Source organism: Haliotis rubra, unplaced genomic scaffold (genome assembly GCF_003918875.1).
Source record: "Haliotis rubra isolate DU_JTF1 unplaced genomic scaffold, ASM391887v1 Scf662, whole genome shotgun sequence".
NCBI lineage: Eukaryota > Metazoa > Mollusca > Gastropoda > Lepetellida > Haliotidae > Haliotis > Haliotis rubra.
Window position 1 is genome coordinate 540,561 of NW_025767371.1, and position 22,969 is coordinate 563,529.

A 22,969-nucleotide genomic window follows, 5' to 3' on the forward strand; every position below is an offset into this window, starting at 1 on the left:
CTGAGTGTAATTTTGTTTCAGTATCGTGTGTGTTATATCACAAAGTTCTTTTCTTGTCGGACTATTTCAAATATGTATCCAGCTATATTGGAACTGTGTACAGATGGAGCGGCGAATATAATAAGCAACAGAGGCTGGACCAACCAATCTTGTTTATATCACAGTCACATGTTGGACACACCAAACGTGAGTTAATATCACCAACAGATGGATGCTGGATACCTAAACGCGGGATAATAAAACCAACAGAGGCTGGACCAACCAATCGTGTGTTTATATCACAGTCACATGTTGGACACACCAAACGTGAGTTAATATCACCAACAGATGGATGCTGGATACACTAAACGTGGGATAATAAAACCAACAGAGGCTGGACAAACCAATCGTGGGTTTATAGCACAGTCACATGTTGGACACACCAAACGTGGGTTAATACCACCTTCAAAGTCTAAACACAACGGACAATACGTTATCGCTTCCCAATTGAGGTTAGTTACACTATACACACAAAGTAGAAGGTAGTTAAACAATACAGGTTGCCCTACCGCCAGACACACAAGGCTTAGCATTTTGTAGCACCTTAAGAAATATGTTTAGTTTTGTAAATACTACCACAATCGCTTTGATATGTAGTGCTTTCATGTGTTGTATGCTCAGTGTCTTTTGTTCAAATGGAAATGATAAGTTAACCCAAATATCTATCGGCAAAGGAATTCTGTGAAACCAACATACAAGAAAGAAATGCTGTCAATTAGCATTTGTAAAATATATCAACCAAGCCAAATCAATACGAATTAGTATTATGCACTTACTGTGGCCAAGCAACAATCAATACGAATTAGTATTATGCACTTACTGTGGCATTACGTAATTGAAAACACAACAATCAATACAATTGCCATGTACTACTTACTGTTGCATTACGTAATTGAAAACACAAATATCAATGCCACTAATATGGGTCAGGTGGTAAGTTCACCAGGTGGGAACAAAAGCGCTCCTGCCAACTGTATGGATCCCGCCACAAACATCTGCACAGTGAGATGCGTTGTGTCTCGGTGTACTCGTTACTCTGATGTAGAGGTGCACAGTGAGATGCGTTGTGTCTCGGTGTACTCGATACTCTGATGTAGAGGTGCACAGTGAGATGCGTTGAGTCTCGGTGTACTCGATACTCTGATGTAGAGGTGCACAGTGAGATGCGTTGTGTCTCGGTGTACTCGTTACTCTGATGTAGAGGTGCACAGTGAGATGCGTTGTGTCTCGGTGTACTCGATACTCTGATGTAGACTCTGGTGTACTCCGATGATACTCTGATGTAGAGGTGTTCAGTGAGATGCGTTGTGTCTCGGTGTACTCGATACTCTGATGTAGAGGTGTTCAGTGATGAGTGTGTTGTGTCGTGATGTACTCGTAACTCTGATGTAGAGTAGTGTGCACAGTGAGATGCGTTGTGTCTCGGTGTACTCGATACTCCTGATCTGATGTAGAGGTGCACAGTGAGATGCGTTGTGTCTCGGTGTACTAGAGGTGTTACTCTGATGTAGAGGTGTTCAGTGAGGTGTGTTGTGTCGTGGTGTACTCGTAACTCTGATGTAGAGGTGCACAGTGAGATGTGTTGTTGTTCGGTGTGTTACTCTGATGTAGACTCGTTCAGTCTGATGTAGAGGTGCACAGTGAGATGCGTTGTGTCTCGGTGTACTCGTTACTCTGATGTAGAGGTGTTCAGTGAGATGCGTTGTGTCGTGATGTACTCGTTACTCTGATGTAGAGGTGTTCAGTGAGTGTGTTGTGTCGTGATGTACTCGTAACTCTGATGTAGAGGTGTTCAGTGAGTGTGTTGTGTCGTGATGTACTCGTAACTCTGATGTATAGGTGTTCAGTGAGTGTGTTGTGTCGTGATGTACTCGTAACTCTGAGGTAGTCGAGAGTATGGTGTAGTTGTGTTCAGTGAATGTGTTTTGTCTCGGTGTACTCGAGAGTTTGGTGTCGTTGTGTTCAGTGAGTGTTTTGGCATAAAGACCAGCGGCCCACGTACAAAGAAAACATACAATGATTTGAATGATAATAATAGCTGATAAGGAATTCATTTGAACACAGTAATTACCGATTCAAATATATTTCCCTTTTACACAGTGACTGTGTGTTGTGTTTTGATGTCCTCGTGACTCTGGTTTGCAGTTGTTGAGATTGATTGTGTTGTGACTTGGTGTATGCATCTCGGTCTGTTGTGTTGTGACTTGGTGTATGCGTGTCGGTCTATTGCGTTGTGACTTGGTGTCTGCGTGTCGGTCTATTGTGTTGTGTTGTGACTTGGTGTATGCGTGTCGGTCTATTGTGTTGTGGCTTGGTGTATGCGTGTCGGTCTATTGCGTTGTGGCTTGGTGTATGCATGTCGGTCTATTGTGTTGAGTTGTGACTTGGTGTATCCATATCGGTCTATTGTGTTGTGACTTGGTGTATGCGTGTCGGTCTATTGTGTATGCGTGTCGGTCTATTGTTGTGACTTGGTGTATGCGTGTCGGTCTATTGTGTTGTGACTTGGTGTATGCATGTCAGTCTATTGTGGCTTGGTGTATGCGTGTCGGTCTATTGTGTTGTGACTTGGTGTATGCATGTCGGTCTATTGACTTGGTGTTGTGACTTGTGTTGTATGCGTGTCTGTCAGTCTATTTGTTGTTGTGACTCGGTGTATGCGTGTCGGGTATGTTGTGTTGTGACTTGGTGTATGCGTGTCAGTCTATTGTGTTGTGACTTGGTGTATGCGTGTCGGTCTATTGTGTGTTGTGACTTGGTGTATGCGTGTCGGTCTATTGTGTTGTGTTGTGAGTTGGTGTATGCGTGTCGGTCTATGTGTTGTTGTGACTTGGTGTCTGCGTGTCGGTCTATTGTGTGTGCCCTAGGTGTGACTTGGTGTATGCGTGTCAGGTCTATTGTGTTGTGACTTGGTGTATGCGTGGTGTATGCATCTATTGTGTTGTGACTTAGGCGGTGTGTGTTGTGACTTGGTGCGTGTCGGTCTATTGTGTTGTGACTTGGTGTATGCGTGTCGGTCTATTGTGTTGTGACTTGGTGTATGCGTGTCGGTCTATTGTGTTGTGACTTGGTGTATGCGTGTCGGTCTATTGTGTTGTGACTTGGTGTATGCGTGTCGGTCTATTGTGTTGTGACTTGGTGTATGCGTGTCGGTCTATTGTGTTGTGACTTGGTGTATGCGTGTCGCTGTATCTTGAGTTGTTCAGTTGTTGATTCCTGAACATTTTGCTAAATACCCACTTTCTGTGGACACGGGTCACAGGTTTAGATACAGCTTGTAGAACATAACATACCTTCAAGGGCATTGTACATCATATTGTCTAGGATGAACGACTGAACAAATACATTGGAAGCAACATACGGGCAAGCTTTAGTTAACACCTGTTATCGTTACTATTTATTACTGACTTAAACGGGCGGTGGGTGGCCTAGTGGTTAACCCGAGTTCGATTCCCTACATGGGTGCAATGTGTGAAGCCTGTTTCTGGTGCCTCCAGTCGTGTTGCTGGCATGTTGCTGGAAGCGGTGAACTACCTCACCCACTGACCCCAAAACAGATGCTTACGATATGGTTGGTTCTGCTTCTGGCACTGATTTCGTACAGCGATTGGTTTTGACATATTTATTCATTTCCTATGGTGTTTGCCAACTCTTCATTCTCCCAAGTCAGATTAGTACAAATCGATACTACAAACTCTGAGAGGGCAAAGCCTGATGATGAATACAACGAATTGATTACTGATGGACATACTAAGTGTTTGGTGGTGGAAATGGAATGACGTATCAAAATGACAATACAATATGAGTGGTGACTATAGGAGCTTCACAATGAGCCGGGATAATGACCCCCCGTGTAAGTCACCTGATAGCATGCGGAGCCAGTATACAAGCCCAAAGAATGGTTCCACGTGTTACATGTTGTGTTTATCGCGCTAGTCTCCATGGTGATGTGTAAAGATGCTCTTTGTTAATTCCGATCAAACTGTACCTAAACCAAGAGCAGGGGAGAGGTCTCCAATAAAAGGATATGATGATTGACACGATATGAGGGTTCCCGTTTGTTTTAAATAGCATCATGTTTCCAGTAGCTAAGATAACTATTTTATTTGTTTAATATTTGATCTCCGCGCTCGTCAGTATTTCAGGGATTCAGGACTCACAACAGGAGTACCGTTGTCTAAAGTACACAATGCCATTAAGAAAGTGGTCAAGTTCAACATATATTTGGGATCACACTTACTCGGGAATGTACAGATTCTAGTAGTTTTGTTAGGTTGAGGCCCATCCAGGATTCGAACCCACACTCACAGAGTAAGGCACCTAATGGCCAGCACACAAAGTCGGCCATCTAACCCACTTAGCCATCGCCACTCCAACAAAGATGGAAGTCTCTCAACTGGTTGTCTGGATCACTTCTGACAAGTGTAAATTGTCACGTCTACAGCCGAAAGCTTTGAAAAACACAATGCCATTTAAAATGTGATCAAATGTAACACATATTATATTAAAGATTAGTTTGTCCGAATTCCATCTTTATGGGAGCCGCTGGTTGAAACAGTTTTTAATCAGCTTGTTACATCGTTTTCATCCATACCTGGCTTTATTACTGATGTACATGATATTGTTACTGACCTTTTATCTGCATGACACGTGTTTCCTATTTCAAGCAGAAACTTCAGTGTTTAATCGACAAGAATCCCGTCAACAGCAGGCCCAAGCAGACAGATAGTTGATGAGAGCATGACCAAATTAGCTTCTTAGATACCAAAGATACTGTCACATAACACTGCCCCGCTTAACCCAACGCTAACAGCATTTTGCACTACAAATGAACTTCAAAGGCAAGTTTCCAGTATAGAATCACAATCATATAATCAGCGCAACTGCATGTTTGCATGCGATTAGCACTCTCCCGAAAATGCATCTGCAATTACATTAACTTCATAATCCCTGATGTGTTTGATCTCGAGATTACATTCTTGCATAGACAATCCGTGATCATTATGGAACTCTATCGGATCAGGTCTGATTTCTTATTGGACTTCAAACTGCTATGATGACAAAATCTAAGCTAACATTTGTTTTTTAATTACACTCTGCCAAAAAAGAAACGTACACGTGATTTTGAGAATATTAGACTCATATATCTGCGACAAAACCAATACAAATATAGTATTTCTTTTTCAAAAGTCATATTTGTGTGATTGTAAACAGCTTTAGGGCCAAAACACGGCAATCTCAACTCTCCCCCTTGTTTTAGAAGCGTTTGAAGAAATATTCGAGACGGTGCCGAGCAGTAATTGCTGCCAATTGTTGGTCCTACCAAGTAATGACTTTGACGCCATCTTGTGGACTCAAGTGAAGAAAAACACAACAATTAGGAGATAAACATCATGTGTTGACGAATTATTCCTCGAAATATTCCCGTGCTTCAAATACTCAATAACACCCGGAAATACGCCAACACATGATGTTTATCGACATTGTAAACACAAAAGTAAACCGAAAGGTCCACACACGTTTTTTGTGTCTGCTCTCATTGACATCGAGTACGGGTACAGCAGTGAAATGTCATCAGCCGGCCGTTTCGGCTGTCTCCCATGGTAGCATCTGGAACTGCTCATTTGTGACGTCATTCGGACTAAAAATACGTCCCAATATGATTTTAATGACGTCATCACAGCTGACGACGTAACAATACAATGGTGTGAGCGATGTTTGTATGTATTAATACGCAGATTTCCGGGAATCAAATACCATTTGATCACGTTTTTCAACCAATCAGATTAAAGAACACAATGACTTTGGTTTACAATAAAGGCTGCAGTTGTGTTGGCGAACTCTTTGTCTATAGACGGGTGAATCTTCACCATTTTACCCTTGAAAGTACATGGAATAATTGCTCTTAAACTAACGCAATAAATTCATCTAAAAATGGCGTTGACAAATTCAATACCAACTCATACCCTCACTTAAACAAACCAGTTCTTTCCATCATTTTGCTCCTTCATTCAGTTCAAAGCAGTAGGTCCTGCTCCTACTTGTAAGAGTCTATTGAAATCTCCCCCAATCCGTCTTCAGGGCACAGAAGTGTTCTTCAAATGAATGGCGTCATGGAATGTGGTTAAAGCACACGCATGTATATCAATAAATAATGATAACTAGACTTTGTATCTCGCACGGCAACAAAGTCAATATTGATTGAAGGGCTTATCAGTAAGATATGAAAAAATAACATAATTTCTTTCTCTGTATTTCTTCTTCAAAACCTACACATTTGTTTCTTTGTATCAGTATCTGTTTTTTCTGACTTCATTCACCATTAATTCTGACAAATAAAACCTAAATCGGACAATTTAGCCACGTTAATTTCGAGACGTCATTACATCTGTAGGACTCGTATTGTGTACTTTCGTTGAAATATCGATGCAAATATTGATATATCTAAGGACAATTCCCAAACAACCAGACAATGCCAGATCCGCATGAAAACAAGGGTGAAAACTCTGAAACAAATCACAATGGTGAACTTATCAAGTTTAAACAAACAACAGTTGCTTGAAGGTTTGCCACTACATAAAGAGAGAACTAGGATAACACCATTGTGTGAGATAGTACAAATGCAAGATATGTGTAAGGATTATTTACATCAATTGATTCTCCTTGAAGGGGACCTTTGTCCTGAGTACATGTCGGTCCATCCTCTTAAATACTACGATGTTACTCTTGTTCCAAATCAATCGATAGCTTTTCTGTACATGTCTGTATGTTCGACAATATTTGACTGTTTTTTGCCAAGTCTGATACTATCGCTATTCTATTGTCAGCAGAAAAAGAGATACTCGTACAGCAAATCACGATAAACAAACAACTACCCTAAAACGCTTAGCTAAACAAACACTCTAATCTGAGAAATATCAACTCTGTAATGACGGGTGGTAGTAGTTTGTTTCAGTAACCGGCGGAAATCCTCTTCGAGGTTGAACGGATAGCGAATGAAGTGAATGACCTTTTGTTTTACAATTTATAATGTGTTTTCATATCACTATCTCGAAGGCCCAGTAAACACATGAATAACATCTGAACGGAGTTAATATCTCAGGTACTTATGCATATTGATGTACATATCTGTGTACAAGTGGCTGGGGACATAGGATTATCATTCTTGTTTACTTCGTCATAAAAAACTGTCTTACAAATAGATAGGGCTCCGCAATCTAACCGGTTCAGACATGAAAACGATACGTATTGCGATACGCTGATAGAAAACCGGTATTTTGACTTTTAATTCGGAAAAAAACACGTAACACTCGGAAACCTTGATGATTGTGGCAATTGTGGTAATGGTGGTGGGAATGATCGTGGTGAAAATTACATTTAAATATTATCTATATTCTTATTTTGTCATGATTAAAGTTTTTATTAAAGCTTAATGAAGCATAGTGATTTGGTTGTGTTTTTGCTTTATAAATAAGGCGTTAACTTGATCATTAGTAGTTTATTGTTAAAAACTTCTTGCAATATATTGCAATACATATCGCAATATGTATAAGCTTTCTCATCGCAATATATCGCAATATGAAAATTCTCTGCAATACCCACCCCTATAAATAGATTACCAGATGATCTATATTTGTATAATGAAGAGCTACCAGCATTGCTTGCATTCTCCTGCTTCGGAGGGATCTATGTATCAACAATGCTCAGCGTACACCGTGACATTTGTTTAGTCCTGGAAAAATGTTGTGGTATAATTGTCCACAACACATCCATCTCATCTGGAATCAATACATTAGAAACCGCCAGCCACACCTACAAAACAAACTCATGACCGCATTTTCTATATTTTTAAATGAAACACGACTTGTTATCGCTAATAAGTATGCAGCATTGTATTCAACCTACTAGGAATTAAAAAACACATAAAGTCATTCTTCTGCGAAATGGATTTGAATGAATCTATTATGAATATTAAAATCGTTTCTTTTTAATTCCTTTTGTATTTTCTTACATTGGACGACAACAGCTCTCTGTAGAGCCTGACATTGTGATGGTGTTATATTGTTGTGCTATTGCAATTTAGTTCATTTCGAATATTCTGATCTCCTTACTACACCTAATTTGCATTATTGCTATTGAGCGATACTTCAGTGTTGTACTGAAATGAGAATAATTTGCTGATAATGCATATTGCAGATGAATGTGCTGCTTTTCCCCTATTTCTGTCCGTGTTATAGTTTACGTGTGTACGTGATGAAACATGTTTAAAACCACAATGTATTATCTGTGGGGATGAGTCATTGATCATATCTTGACTTACCCCGGGCAGTTCATAATCAGATAAATACTGACTTCTTTGTTCAAAGGTTTAATTGCTGTAAGTGAAGCTATGATTGTCATCATAAGATTTAAAAAAATATTCATATAAGATTGAACAATCGGCTTCTAAATAGTTATTGGAAAACAAAGTGCATCGTCTGAACACGGATAGAAGATGAGGCACGAAAGTCGTCATTAGGTATATAATCAATATACAAATTGTGATGTGATCAGAATCGTAACCGTGAGCTGAATTGTTAAAGTCATTCCGATCGATTTTACTGAGCCTTCATACAAAAGTTTCCAGTTAAGAGATGAAAAAAATGTGCATTGAAATTTATAGTAGTGTAGCTGTCGATTACATCTCTCCTATTAAACCATTTTAAAACCAATTGAAAAATCTTGATTTGCTCATACCTGCATAAAAAACGACGAAACATCTGTAACTTTGATTCTTTCTTTTTTTTTTGCCTGTGTAGGAGTGCCTATGGCAAATGTGAATCTGGGAAAGAATGAAACACCTGTCTTAAAAGATTGAATATATTCTGTTTCTTTCATTCATCAAAGGAATTTGTGGTGGAATTTGCAGATGTTGATTACTTAGCACAGACTGCATTGCAAGCAAAATCAACATAGAATAACATGAAAAAGCAGCAGTGAACATCAAAATAGATTAAATCAGATGTTTCATGTACAAAGTTAGATATCTTTATAAGTTGGATAATACTGACTTTCGCATCCAGGTGTCATCAAGGCTGGCTATTCTACATGTCAAGTTTCATGTCTTCTGACAAGCCCTCAATAACATAACCATTATATGTTAGCATCATTATATCATTTGATCACACACTAGCAGTAATATATCAGATAATGCCACATACAATTCCAGTATGATCAATGAGGAGGAAATTTGCCATGGCTACACCAGTTTCTTTACTTGAATTTTACACATGTCAGTTTCTCGTTTGTCCTTGGTTCTAAAATACATATGACGTCCGTACAAAGAGAGGTATACTGCTGGTTCCAGTGTGCGAAATGGCCACTGGACCGCCAGCCTGTAGCTGGTAAAATTCCAGTCGGGCCAGCAAATCTCCGCAGTCACTGCCCCGACTGGCTAGTGCATTTTACAGGGGGTCATTTTGTAAATAGATCACTCTTTTGGTTCCATCACAAGGGATACATATGTCAGTGCAAGAACAGTTAAAGGTCGTTTTAGTAATGTTAATTAACATTTATTCATTGTGTTTTTAAAAGAAATTGAACAAATTGATTTTTTTATTGATATGTATTGTAAATAGATGTAATGTTATATTTGGAAGTGTAAATTAGTAAATGAGATTGTCAGTGACTGTATCCTCCAAGGGGGTTGAAGTATCGTAAAATTATTGTCCTCCTGAGAGGGTACGTAAGTCCCAATATATTCAAAGTAAATCTACACTTACCAATTTTTTAATCGTAGGATATGTGTGTTTTTAGTTTATGGCTGTACTTGTCTCCAATCACCAGCGGCTGAAGGGATGGTGTAAATCCAGCTAGGGTCCATGCAGGTAGCAAAGGTACTGTAAGTCCCCATGGTTACAAGTATGGTGATCTACCTCCAGCCTGTTATATATATATTTGTATTGTCCATAAGAGATTGTTTCATTTTAAAGTTACATGCTGGCTTTAGTTCTCTATCTATGATAATCTAGTTATTTTACTGTCATCCGTTGATATATTTTATATAATTCAGTTGCGTTTATTATGAATTCATTGCTTTCAAACATGCCGATGTGACTAAAAATCGTAACTCACTCACTCACTCTTCGGTAGTTACCGGAAGAAGTCAGAGACATAAATGTCTTGTAACAAATGCACAATTTTTGGAAATATAAACCTTTCTAATATGTTCACCACTGGGTGATAATATTTGGGATGAATGATAGTATGATATTTAGAAAATAATTATTCTATTCACACCGTGTCCTGATTTTCGGACAATTTCCAATTTCCTGCAAGCGGTTTGTCCAATGTGCATGTGAACATGGTCGGTTTAAAATGTCAAATTGACATTAAAACTTGTCAGTGTGTTGCTGTACGTCCAAATGATGAAACTAGACTGGAAATTGTTCTGAGATCGTATTAAACGTTTTTCTTACATGCGGCGTCTGTCATGCGTGGCTGAGTAGGGTAGAACTACTCTGACGTTCTGAGCTGGCGTTTCGGTGCCTGACTCTGAGAATTTGGGTCCAAACTCCCAATGGGACCCAAAACGTACTAGAAACTGTTATCCCAAATATAACACGTGGAACAGTGCTGAAATTGGACATTTGGGTAGGAGTATCCGTTATTGTCTTGGGAACAGATGCGGATTAACAAGATATTAATGCGTTAGACATTTCATGGAAATGATCCGGGTTAGAATGGGTCTTTAACAACCCATGCTTGTCGTAAGAGGCGACTAACGGGATCGGGTGGACAGGCTCGCTCACTTGGTTGACACATGTCATCGTATCCCAATTGCGTAGATGGACGCTCATTCTGTTCATCACTGGATTGTCTGGTGCAGACTCGACTATTTACAGACCGCCACATAGCTGGAGTATTGCTGAGCATATCGTTCAACAGTAAACAGACAAATGCATTATTCATATCTACATATATTGACATAGATGCATCCGATCAGCACCACCCGGGGCTCCAAACGTTCCCATATTTTCTGGGGTCAGATGCAGGATCCGGGTCGGGGAAGTTGGCTGGCACCATCGTCTTCTTGTACCCCTCAAACCGGGCACGCAATTTGGCAACCATGTCTGGCATCTGCTGAGCAAGGTCGTTGTGCTCAGTCGGATCCTCTGGAGGTTCAAAAGATCATTTGTAAATATTTTGGGGAAAGATGTTTTCTTCAGACATAATATACGTCCATCGTGATGTTGCGTTATTTGTATTAAACATTATGTACTATGTGGTTTGAATTCATAATTAACAGTGTTCAATGTGATGATTATGTTGCAAGTTGGTCACGTCTGGAAACCTACATCAACCCATGTCAAAGACATCCATAGGTATTAGGGGTTACAACAAACACGAGGAATGCTGCTAGGAAGTTTTGCTAGGAAGATATGATCGAGATGCTATTGTAGCAGTACATATTCGTGTTTATAACTGCTGTACATTCAGCAGAATTTGGAAGGTCATGAACGTAAATAAAAGTATGCATGTCAATGTGTACCTCGAATGTTGAAGAGATGGACAGGGCTATCTCCTTTGAGGTAAACCGTCTGTTCATATGTTTCATAATGGGTTGAGTTCATGGGTCTGTGCCAGCCATCAGGACCTCCAGGGTACCCCAGGATCAGCTTGTAGTCTCCTACTCTGATACACAAGCAAGCATATATGGATATTGGTTGGCTTTTATGATAATGATTGCATTCAGTGCAACTCTAATGATGTGAGTGCCACATGAGTGAGTGAGTGAGTTTGTTTTTACGCCGCTTTTAGCAATGTTCCAGCAATATCACCAGAAATGGGCTTCACACATTTTGCCCATGTGGGGAATCGAACCCGGGTCTTTGGCGTGACGAGCGAACGCATTAACCACTAGGCTATCCCACCGCTCCTGCTGCCACATGAATATGAAATCACCTCAGGATAGGTTTGTTTGTTGTTTAACGCCACACTCAGATATATTCGAGATATATGACGGTGGTGTGTAAATAATCGAGTCTTGACCAGACAATCCAGAGAACAACAGCATGAACATCGACGTACGCAATTAGGATACGATGACATGTGTCAGGATCCCTCTTACGACAAGGTCGCTGAAGACCAATTGTAACCCAGATGTTCAAGGGTTCAGGATCGGTAAGCAAGCATGTACAGTTACACAACTTGGTCACGAAACCTCATTAGCCACGTCCTTCTAGCTTTCGAGATGCCTGCAATGTGAATGGTTGATAAAATACCTTATGCCAGCATGTCCTTCGATTGGAACTTCAAAGTCATCAATGTTGTAAATGAACTCTGTTCTTGACGAGGGAAGACCATTTCGAATAGAATCCCAGTGACTCATTCCATCGATGGTAGTTTCTGTACTCAGAATACAATGCCACACAGTGAGGACATTTTGTACTACTTTGTTGTTGACTGTTTTAGCTTTTATTACAGCTTATCAAGCCAACGACATGGTAAGAATCATCTGACAATTCTTTGTAGTTACAGTGAGTGACTGAGTGAGTTTAGTTGTACGCCGCACTCAGCAATTTTCCAGCTATACGGGGCGGTCTGTAAATAATTGAGTCTGAACCACACAATCCAGTGATCATCAGCATGATTATCGATATATACAATGGGGAACCGATGGCATGTGTCATCCAAGTCAGCGAGCCTGACCACCGACCCCGTTAGTCGTCTCTTACGACAAGCATGGGTTACTGGAGATCAATATTCTAACCCCTATCTTCACGGGTGTTGTAGTTACAAAAATATTTCTTTGTTGCAGTTGTGACAGAGCAGAGCAAATATGACGAAGCTTTATACCTGGGATTCCCCCGGCTGCAGATACTAAAGTGGGCTTCCAGTCGACAGCGTGGATCATCCTGTTTACAGGTAGCGGTGATTGTATTTATTTGAAGCCAAACGCTTATGTCACCTGTCATTGACTACAACATTACAGTTAGGTTAATTATGTCTTCTAAAACATCGTTGATCGGTATAACAAGAATATCAATTCTGAATACCTTGCAGTGAAAGTACTCTTGTAAGATTTACAGCAAGATGACAGTGTCACCATGCACATGGCTATAGAAACATTAACATCGATCTACTGTATATGTTGTCTTTTCTGGCATTCGAGTTCCTATTCGAACAAATATCTCGAACCTATCTGATGGTGGGCTAATCACAATTTCTGCGAACTGCTAAGTAGGATCAATTATTCTATCTTGGAACAAGCATCACATGAACATTATAATTATTGCGTTAGGTCGGGTGTCATGATTTGGTGTTACCCATCGTATGTCGTCCTCGTCTTCTGGAGTCCAGCGCCATGCATGAAGGATATGCCCCTCGTTCCCCCTTCCCAGATCGTGTGTTTCCCACCTCTCAGGGGCCAGTTGTTGGCATACCCTTCAATAGGGCCTCCATTCTGAGTGAATGTTATTCCAAGAGAGAATAACACGATTAGTATTTATATGAAACATAACTATCATAATAATCAATCGTATTTAACAGTGCATTTACAACGACAATCATGCACGTATAGCAGTTCAACGTATACTGTAATGACTCCTTTGTACATTGGAAAGGTAAAGTGGTCTTACTGTACAACACAGACGGACATGGGGCTAGTGTCTATGGAATTCTAGCCATGTAATTGCACTTTCTTTGCATCGTTATTTGATATCTTTTTACAAGAAATCCATATTTAATTTGCCGCCTTCGATTCCAGAATGAGATCATGTCATACTGCTCTTGGTGTAGGCAAGCTGTCTGTAATGTTAATTAGTGAACTGACTAACAATAGCATTGGATGGTGATACTGAAACTACCTACATCTGAAGTGAATAGAATAAGAGTATTGTTAAACAAGCCCCGATCCTTCAGGGCCTTGGTGACATTTCCCACGGCTTCATCCAAGGCAGACACCATTCCTGCAGGAAATGATAGTAGTGAAAGAGTGAGTATGGTTTTACGCCGCTTTTAGCAATATTCCAGTAACGTCATGGCGAGGGACACCAAAAATGGGCTTCAAACATTGTACCCATGTTGGGAATCAAACCCGGGTCTTCGAAGTGACGAGCGAAACGTTTTAACCACTAGACTACCCTACAGCCCCGAAATGATAATAGTGGGTCAGAACCTTGACCAGTTTGAAATATGATTTGGTGTATGGAATTTACTCGTGCAAAGCAGGCCTTTGGTCATGAGGAATCTGAGACTCGAACGCCTGGTCAGTTAGCATAAAGGAGATAAAGTCTAATACAGCTCAACAAAACCAGAGTAAAATGATTGGAACGCTGATCAACAGATCTGAGAAACAGAATATTAAGGTTTCAAGAATCAATTAATAATATGGAACGTCTACATGAGAGAATAATTAGTCACGAAAAGACAGACTGACTGACTGAGTTTGGCTTTACGCCGCTTTTAGCAATATTCCAGCAACATCATGGCGGGGGACACCAGAAATGGGCTTCACACAATGTACCCATGTGGGGATTCGAACCCGGGGTCTTCGGCGTGACGAGCCAACGCTTTGACCACTAGGCTACCCCACCGCCCCGGTCCCGAAAAGAGTGGACCGGCAGACATAACGTGACATACCACAATACGTTCTTCGCCCATTGTTATTCACATGCGGATACATATCCTCATACCTCTTGGGCACCTGGAATATCAAATAATTATCGATTACAAAAGATCACACAAATAGTATTGGGATTATGAAAGAAATATGTATCATAATCCTCTTAATCCACTAACCATCGTCATCAATTTAATCACTCATTCCTAGTATTAACTCCCTTATTTCCTTCGTATTGTTACGGCGACGGATAATCCATCTCTATGGCCTAACTGTAAACTGAGGCCTATACATTCAGTTACCACGAGTATCTATTTCCCTGTCTCCTTATTGAACACATATTGTTTTTGCAGTCAGTCATAGTCAGGCAGGTGGATTTTCACGTTCTCAATACCTGAATGGGAGCATGTACATTCTGATATGGAAGGTACATAAACAGAGGCTGTGATACATTATGTAGATGGATGATGTCAACGGCTCTCTGGGCGAATGTGATCTGAAAAGATAGCAGGTGTGCACGCTAAGATTGAGCAAACAAAAGGATCCTCGATGATGTAGATAAACCACAGAATACATTATATACTAGCCACATAAAGAAACTGTGCACACAGAAAATGCCTTCAGAATTGGAATGCAACACAGCAAAGACGAAATGATGTAGACACTTTATTAGCTGAAGTATCGGACCACAAGAAATTGTCAAAAGAACATGAACAATATCCGTAACGATGACGTCAGAAGTTCAAAATCGAGTAGGGGGTCACACGGCGAAGTCACAAAGTCAATAACGGGTATGACCACCATGTGCGTGGAGCACAGCAGTGCATCGACGACGCATGTAGGCTAGCAAATGAGCATTGAAGGCCTGGGGAATGGTCTGGGGCGTGGTCACTGCTGTCTTGAAGCTGTATCTGAGATGAGTCACCCGGATCCATCTGTCCTGTCTTGTCGTCGTTACGTCGGGAACGCCCAGAACGTGGGTGGTCGGCGACGTCATTACTGTTTCGATAACGCCTGACCCATGCAGATATCGTGTTACGATGGCATTGGAAATGTGCTGCCACCTGTTGTTGGCTCATTCCTGCTCGAACCATTCAAATGGCTTCATGACGTTGAGCAGATGTTAATCTTGACATGATGTGCATGTGACTTCTCATGTGGATTTGTGAACGTTTGAATGACCAAAGATCAAGCTTTCGACAGTGACAGCAATTTCAGAGTTTCACATGTTGTGTGCAGCTGTACGGGCTGCACTTGCAGTAAGACATTGCAAGGCCATACGCCACCGTCAATGACGTCACGTCGCCTGGCACGTGCATGAGCGTTTGATTGTTCACAAATGTATTTATGTATTAATACGATGTGTACCTGTATTTATATTTTCTGTGTGCACAGTTTCTTTATGTGTTTGTAGAAAAAAATCGTGAAAGGAATGAAAATTGCAACCTAAAGATAGTCACAAAATATGTTAGAATGTCCGTAGGCATACTCACAGCTGAATATTCTCCAGAATAGTTTTTTGCCGGAAGCTTATTATCCCTGTAGTCTAGGTAGGGGCCTGATGAAATAGGAAACATTTAGAATTTTCTGTAACATTAACAAGGGTTTCATCATATCGCCCAATTATAATAAACTCTGTCAAAAAAGAAACGCAACCCCTGTCCTCAGATATGAAAAATTCGTTTGAATGAAGTTATTGCTTCCAAACTAAATTTTATTCGAATGTATTGAAATTATACACGTAATTAATGAAGATTACCATCCAAACAACTGCATTTGTACGCATAAGTGTATTTTATTGCTTATTCCGTCACAACGCATGAAGTGACCCTCATGGTGACTTCGCACAAAAAAACCACATGCAAATCATGAAAATGGCAGTTAATGTAGGGGTGTATAAAAGCCCATGTGCTTTCGTATTATATTCATTCATTTGTCGCCGAAAAGCTGTGTTAAAATGCCACGATTGAGTGCTGCCGACCGAAATATCGCCATTGGTCGTGTTCAAGCCGGAGAAAGTTTTGGAACTGTTGCACGGCACCTAAATGTTCACAAAACAACGATATCCCGACTTTGGAGCCGCTACAACAACTTCAATTTGACCAACGATCGCCCGAGAAGTGGAAGGCCAAGAATCACGACCCCACTTCAAGATCGGTACATCCGGGTCCATCACCTGCGTAATCGGCATGCCCTACCAACCGTGACTGCCACACAAATACCAGGTTTGAAGAGAGTGTCAGCTCAAACGATTAGGAACCGTCTGAAAGAAGCGGGTTTACGTGCCTGTAGACCAGTTGTTGGACCTGTACTACGCCCCCTACATCTCCGCCGACGACTCAGGTGGTGCAACAACGTAAGGATATGGACTTTACAAAACTGGAGGCGCATCCGGTTTTCTGATGAATCCCGTTTTCTTTTGCAACGTCACGACGGAAGAAAACGTGTGTATAGGAGACGTCATGAACGTTTTGCGCCCATCTGCGTCCGACAGGGGGACAGATTTGGCGGAAAGCGTTATGGTTTGGGGATCCATCTCATTCAACCAGAAATCAGACTTGGTGATCGTTGAAGGAACCTGACAGCCAACGTTACATCAACCACGTATTACAGCCTCACCTTCTCCCGATTATTGACCAACAGACACAGATTTTCAACCAGACAACGCCCGGCCTCATACTGCACGTGCAACAATGAACTTTCTGCAGAATTCCAACGTCAATGTCTTGCCATAGCCCTCTAAATCACCAGACCTCAACCCTATTGAACACCTGTGGGATACTCTGGGTCTACGCGTACGTCAACGTCAGCCGCCGCCACAGACGCTGCAACAGCTCGGCGTTGCACTGCAGGAGGAGTGGAGAGCCATTCCCCAGGAAAGAATCCGGCGTCTTATCCGTTCTTGTCCAAGGAGATGCCGTGCAGTGATTGCAGCTCGTGGTGCTCATACGAGATACTGAGAAAGACGCCCCCCTGGTGACAAACTGGTGTCTGTGAGATGACTTTTGAAATGACAATTTTAAACATGCCCATCTGGGTTATTATTCTGCCAAATTTCAGACTTCTGTCTTAAATAATAAAAATGCTGTGTCGTCTTAAAACTTCAGATCAAAATCTCTAAAATACAGGGGTTGCGTTTCTTTTTTGACAGAGTTTACAACCCGACTAGTGAAATAATACGCACCAATAGAGTGATTAAAGTGGTCTTCGAAGGCAGTATAGTAACCAAAGAAAGTATCGAAGCCTCGGTAGGTTGGGGTGCACTCCCACTTGCAGAAACCCAGGTGCCATCTGAAAATGCATGTGACTCTAGTACAGTTTCTACCCAGTGAGTGATCAGCATATCTGCATTTCGCACCATGGCTTCTGTTCCCGCTTTCTCACTTGTACAAAACAACAGTGAGTGAAGATTTTAAGTCACATCGGCAGTATTTCAGATATGTCGTTACTAAAACAAGTTATAGATCCCAAATATTTAAAGTTAAATTCAAACAAGTGAGGAACAAAACAAGATAACAGTGTCCATTGTGAATGTTTTTTTTCCTGAATGTCTAATAATGACAACGGTTCATCAAAAGAGGAAACATATGTTAAGTCATTACAGACTGTGTTAAGTACATATGTATCTTTGTTTCTTTAGTGTAAAATATTACCTACTTTCCGATCATGTGTGTAGCGTATCCGAGTTTCTTTAATTCCTGGGGCATAAATGTATAGTTGAGGGGCACACACACTGCTTGGTAAGGGAACACTGTACTGTGCTGAATAACAATGGGTGTTTGTGAGATTACCTTAGGGACTCAACATAAAAGAACGTTCGTTCTATGGTCCTGTAAAACATGCATTCCTTCAAAGTCCTGTAACATATGTGAGGACAATAATGACACAAAATAAAGAATGTTTTACAGTAAACCCTTTGTGACGTAAAACATCTTGCTCGCGCACTGAACTAGCATTCTCCGCATTTCGAAATATTCTCTCAAATATTAATCTCAAATTCTTTAATATCATTTTACAAACTAATAGATGACTGCAGCAAACGTATGATCCTGGTACCGTCAAGCTGGTTCAGTCCGTCATCAGCATATGGTCTTTGCTCCCTGTACACGCAGACCAGATAGTGAATGGGACGTCTCTCAGAAATCGTTTTAAATGAAAATCAAAATCATATACGCACTATATCTACCTAGCCATCGTTGAATCGAAAACATATGTCCCTCCTCTTCAATCCTGACTTTGATAAAGAAGGAATATCAAAATACATCACGAATATATATGACCTGAGCAGTTTTGAATTGTTCGGGAAATTCCCTCCTTTGGGATGTCATCCACATAGTGTAAGGAAGGCAAACTTACTGAAAACTACATGCATCGTAAATCTTGCCATTTATGACATATTACAAAATCACCATTCTGTTAAGTAACTGTGTTTTGACATCTGAATATCGAATATTCACTCGGAGAATTGAATTTCAAAAATGTATATTTGGTAATGATTGTTCTTTTTTCAAATCACCAAATTGGATGTTTATTCTGAAACGTTGTCGATGGCCCTAGAAATCGCTTAGAAGTATTCTGAAAATTCAAAAATGTGTACTTTCCGCCATATTGAAGAGTGTTTATAAGCTTACGTTACACGTATGTCGTTACGCCTATTACTACACGTATACATTGAAACACAGCTTCCATTACATGAATCCCTGAATTCCTGATACATTTAAAAATAAAATAACAAAAAGCCTTTGTCACCAAAACCAAGCGCCTCGGTTAAATCAATGAAATACATCAGGTGTGAAATCGAACGCCGTGCTCGGAAAACGGCACCTTCGTTAATTATAAAGAAGACAAATTACTGAATGTGCGTGTGTATCATGAATCATAGAATACACATGGGAAGAATATCGAAGCAAGAGCTGGGGAAACTAAACCATATGTATTTCAATGATCATGCACATTCAAAACATTTTTAGTTTCTGTCTATTGTGACGCCATGGCTAACTCAAAATCTATCCTGCTGCTTACAGTTTCATTTATAATGCATCGTTCGTGTCTATTAAAACATTTCTCCACACGATTCATTATCTTTTGTCTTTTAGTTTCTGTCTATTGTGACGCCATGGCTAACTCAAAATCTATCCTGCTGCTTACAGTTTCATTTATAATGCATCGTTCGTGTCTATTAAAACATTTCTCCACACGATTCATTTCACTATTGGTATCTTTTGTCTTGGGACAAGACTGGAGACCAGTCAATCAAGGGAGGTAACTAATGACCTGTTGCTTTCGGAAAAATACCTAATAATGGCACAACACTTCAACACTTTACAGAACGTTCTACTTACAATGACAGAAGGGTGGATGCAAAACATTAATATCAACCAATTTCCAAATTCTGTTTTGTTTCACTCACGAAAAGACTTGATGGGTTTTCGTGTACATTCCCCCTTAAAAGCAGAGTAGATTGTTCTGTTCGAACTATTTCTGATTCATCAGCATCTGTTTACGAGTTCATATCAAAGAAGGATAACAACAAATGTTCGCAACTAGGTGACAAACGAAACATACGGAAAGGCCTGTCAATATTTCATCTGAAAACAAAATCGGGAACGTATGGTACAAAACAGCCATCAAATTTCCTCAAGATGTGTACCCCCTGTAATTATTTTGTACTGTGTGTTCAAGCATGTTACACACAGTGTGTAGCTTTTAGGATAAGTCAAATACCTTTTTTTGGGGTGACATGTTGCCCGACCGTGGGGGAACGTACCCCTAATCCAAGATTGAATTTTCACAGTCAAGCAAAATTGAAGTGGAACACTTTTTATGGATAGACAACTTCTTTGTTGCAGCAGTAGTTGGGACGTTTCGGTGTAGATCCTAACACCGTTATCAAGCAAATGATCATCATGTAGATCCTAACACCGTTATCAAGCAAATGATCATCATGTAAATCCTAACACCGTTATCAAGCAAATGATCTTCATGTAGATCCTAACATTGTTATCAAGCAAATGATCTTCATTTAGATCCTAACACCGTTATCAAGCAAATGATCATCATGTAGATCCTAACACCGTTATCAATCAATGATCATCATGTAGATCCTAACACCGTTATCAAGCAAATGGTCATCATTTGTTTGATGACGGTGTTAAGATCTACACCGGAACGTCGCAACTACTACTGCAACAAAGAAGTTGTCTATCCATAAAAAGTGTACCACTTCATCATACCAGCTTCTAAATGCCACTTAAGGAAGTCAAGCAAAGTTGTTTTCACAGATAGGAACAGTGTCCAATACCGTTTCACGCCCTGACGTCGTTTGCTTCCTTTCACTGGAATCCATGGTGGGTGTTTTTTGCATCTGTTGCAAACTTCCCACTCGGAAAACTGGCCAGTGGGAGTTTTAACATGGAAAAAATGTCTCTCTACTGAATAACGTTTAATACGGCACAAAACCATACAGATTACTGAGCACTGACCGTGCTGTAAAACAACGACATAATTACCTGCATGCCTATGTGGAATGGAAACATTCCACTCATAAAGGAGGCACGTGATCTGAAAGAAAGAGTGTATTGACAGTTGTGTACTCGAATTAACGACTTCTTAGGTGTATTAAACACATATCTTGTCTTAACTTATAAACTCCATCGGTATATGTTTATGATGAAGTGAGAGTACTGCCACTGGTAACTCTATTACTAAATATTGGTCGAAAGTCGTATAGCATAATCCATAAAGATTCACTAGAATTATTTGTTAAGCCATAATAGTGTTGAAATTTGACCGGTTGAGGTTAGAAACCAATTTGACCTTCGATATGTTTGGCTGGGCCAATTCATTGTAAATAAACTTCGATACTTGTCTGAAATTCAAGAGCGAATTCATTAAATATATGCAAGTGTGAAATAAAACCCGAAAATGTCATAGCAGAACCAAACTTTAAATCATTTTACGAATGGTTTTCTGAAATGTATCTTAATCTGTTGCTTCATTTCAATGTGTGTCCTTTCATATGTTCTCTGTTCAGATGAGGCTAAAAGATTGTAACATGTACTTACGGGCTACACAGAGGCTGGACATATGCATTCTCGAAGATGATTCCTTCTGTGGCCAGTTTGTCGATGTTGGGTGTCTTCATGTCAGGATTCCGGAATCCAAGATCATTCCAACCTGAATAACACACAGACTCTACTGAAGTAGGATGTACACTCCTGGTAACATATCTTCGTTGCAAATAGGACAGGTATAAAGTGGCAGATAGCTTCTGTATGTATTTCACATTATATCGCGTTCTAATTGCCTGTAATATCAACACTCACCTAGGTCATCTGCCACAATAAACACGATGTTAGGACGCTGTGCCGATGACAATGATAAGAAAAACAGGAATACAGCAAGGAGCTGTCGAACCTCCATCGCGTTTGGCTGTACATCAGCAATGGCATTGCATTATACCATCTGCCAAAATAGATACCTTTCAGTGTCATAGACTCGTCTTGTAAAGATCTTTATCTCCACATTTGACCTACATGTACAGGCACATTTTTCTGAGATATGCACGTCTGTTGAAAGTACTAGGATAACATTAGAACATTTAAAGCTTTTCTGTGAAATCAAAGTGCTTCGTGTAAATCCAACCATGAACCGTCACATCAACAACAAACATTACATTACAGTTCCACGTATCAGTGTAGCAAATGTACTGTAAGTCACCACGGTCCCTAGTATGGTGATATACCTTCAGTTGATGGCGATCTATGGCCCATGTTACAATGTGTTGCTGTTTATTAATTTATTCTATTGAATGCTACCAACATGTTTTAACTTATACCTGTGATAATCAGGTTATTCTATTGTCCATCGATGACATGCGCATGTTTTTCTTATTCCTAATATAATTCGTATTCATATTAAACTTCGGGGCACAAAATGGCTAAAATGATGCCGATGTGACGTTAAATTTTACATCACTCACTCACCCATGTATCAGTTCTCTTAGTTTGACCTATAAAATGAACAACAAATAGAAACAACTTTGGCTCACAAACAGAAATAGAATTATGCTCACATTGTCATTGTAAACATGTCCACCTTTTCACGGGTTTATATGTATTCTTACATCAGTCGTATAAGATCAGTATCAGTAAATGTATTTGGTTAATGCACCATAGCAACTTATGGTTTGACATTCAGTCTCTACTATGGCAGAATGTAAAGTAACCAGATAGTTAGTGGTATTAGGTGCCAGCTCCTCGTAATCAGCAAAATATCTGAGCCTGTGGAACCCACACCCTCAGAGTGGAAATATGTCGCTGCGTGGAA

The 22,969-nt window shown here is 40.2% G+C and overlaps 1 protein-coding gene across 1 annotated transcript; it reads right to left on the minus strand.

Annotated features, from left to right (window-relative positions):
• Positions 1-10,983: 10,983 nt before the first annotated feature.
• On the minus strand, positions 10,984-22,121 carry LOC124257506 (arylsulfatase B-like). The gene is made up of 14 exons (XM_046691587.1): positions 21,967-22,121; positions 21,706-21,817; positions 21,151-21,202; positions 18,299-18,402; positions 17,826-17,932; positions 16,135-16,199; positions 15,036-15,137; positions 14,662-14,725; positions 13,891-13,988; positions 13,347-13,483; positions 12,877-12,935; positions 12,303-12,426; positions 11,570-11,712; positions 10,984-11,192 (listed from the first exon to the last, which is right to left on the minus strand). Exons 1-14 carry the CDS (start codon positions 22,061-22,063, stop codon positions 11,020-11,022), a joined length of 1,437 nt encoding a protein of 478 aa, XP_046547543.1. The 5' UTR covers positions 22,064-22,121; the 3' UTR covers positions 10,984-11,019.
• Positions 22,122-22,969: the final 848 nt, after the last annotated feature.

What these genes read in the sequence shown, in the direction of transcription:
- LOC124257506 (XM_046691587.1), bottom strand. Translation starts at nt 22,063, where the DNA reads ATGGAGGTTCGACAGCTCCTTGCTGTATTCCTGTTTTTCTTATCATTG. An exon ending in GTCCAGCCTCTGTGTAGCCC is followed by an intron (nt 21,203 to 21,705) that starts GTAAGTACATGT and finishes TCTTTCTTTCAG; the next exon opens with ATCACGTGCCTCCTTTATGA. An exon ending in CCATCTCTTCAACATTCGAG is followed by an intron (nt 11,193 to 11,569) that starts GTACACATTGAC and finishes TTGAACCTCCAG; the next exon opens with AGGATCCGACTGAGCACAAC.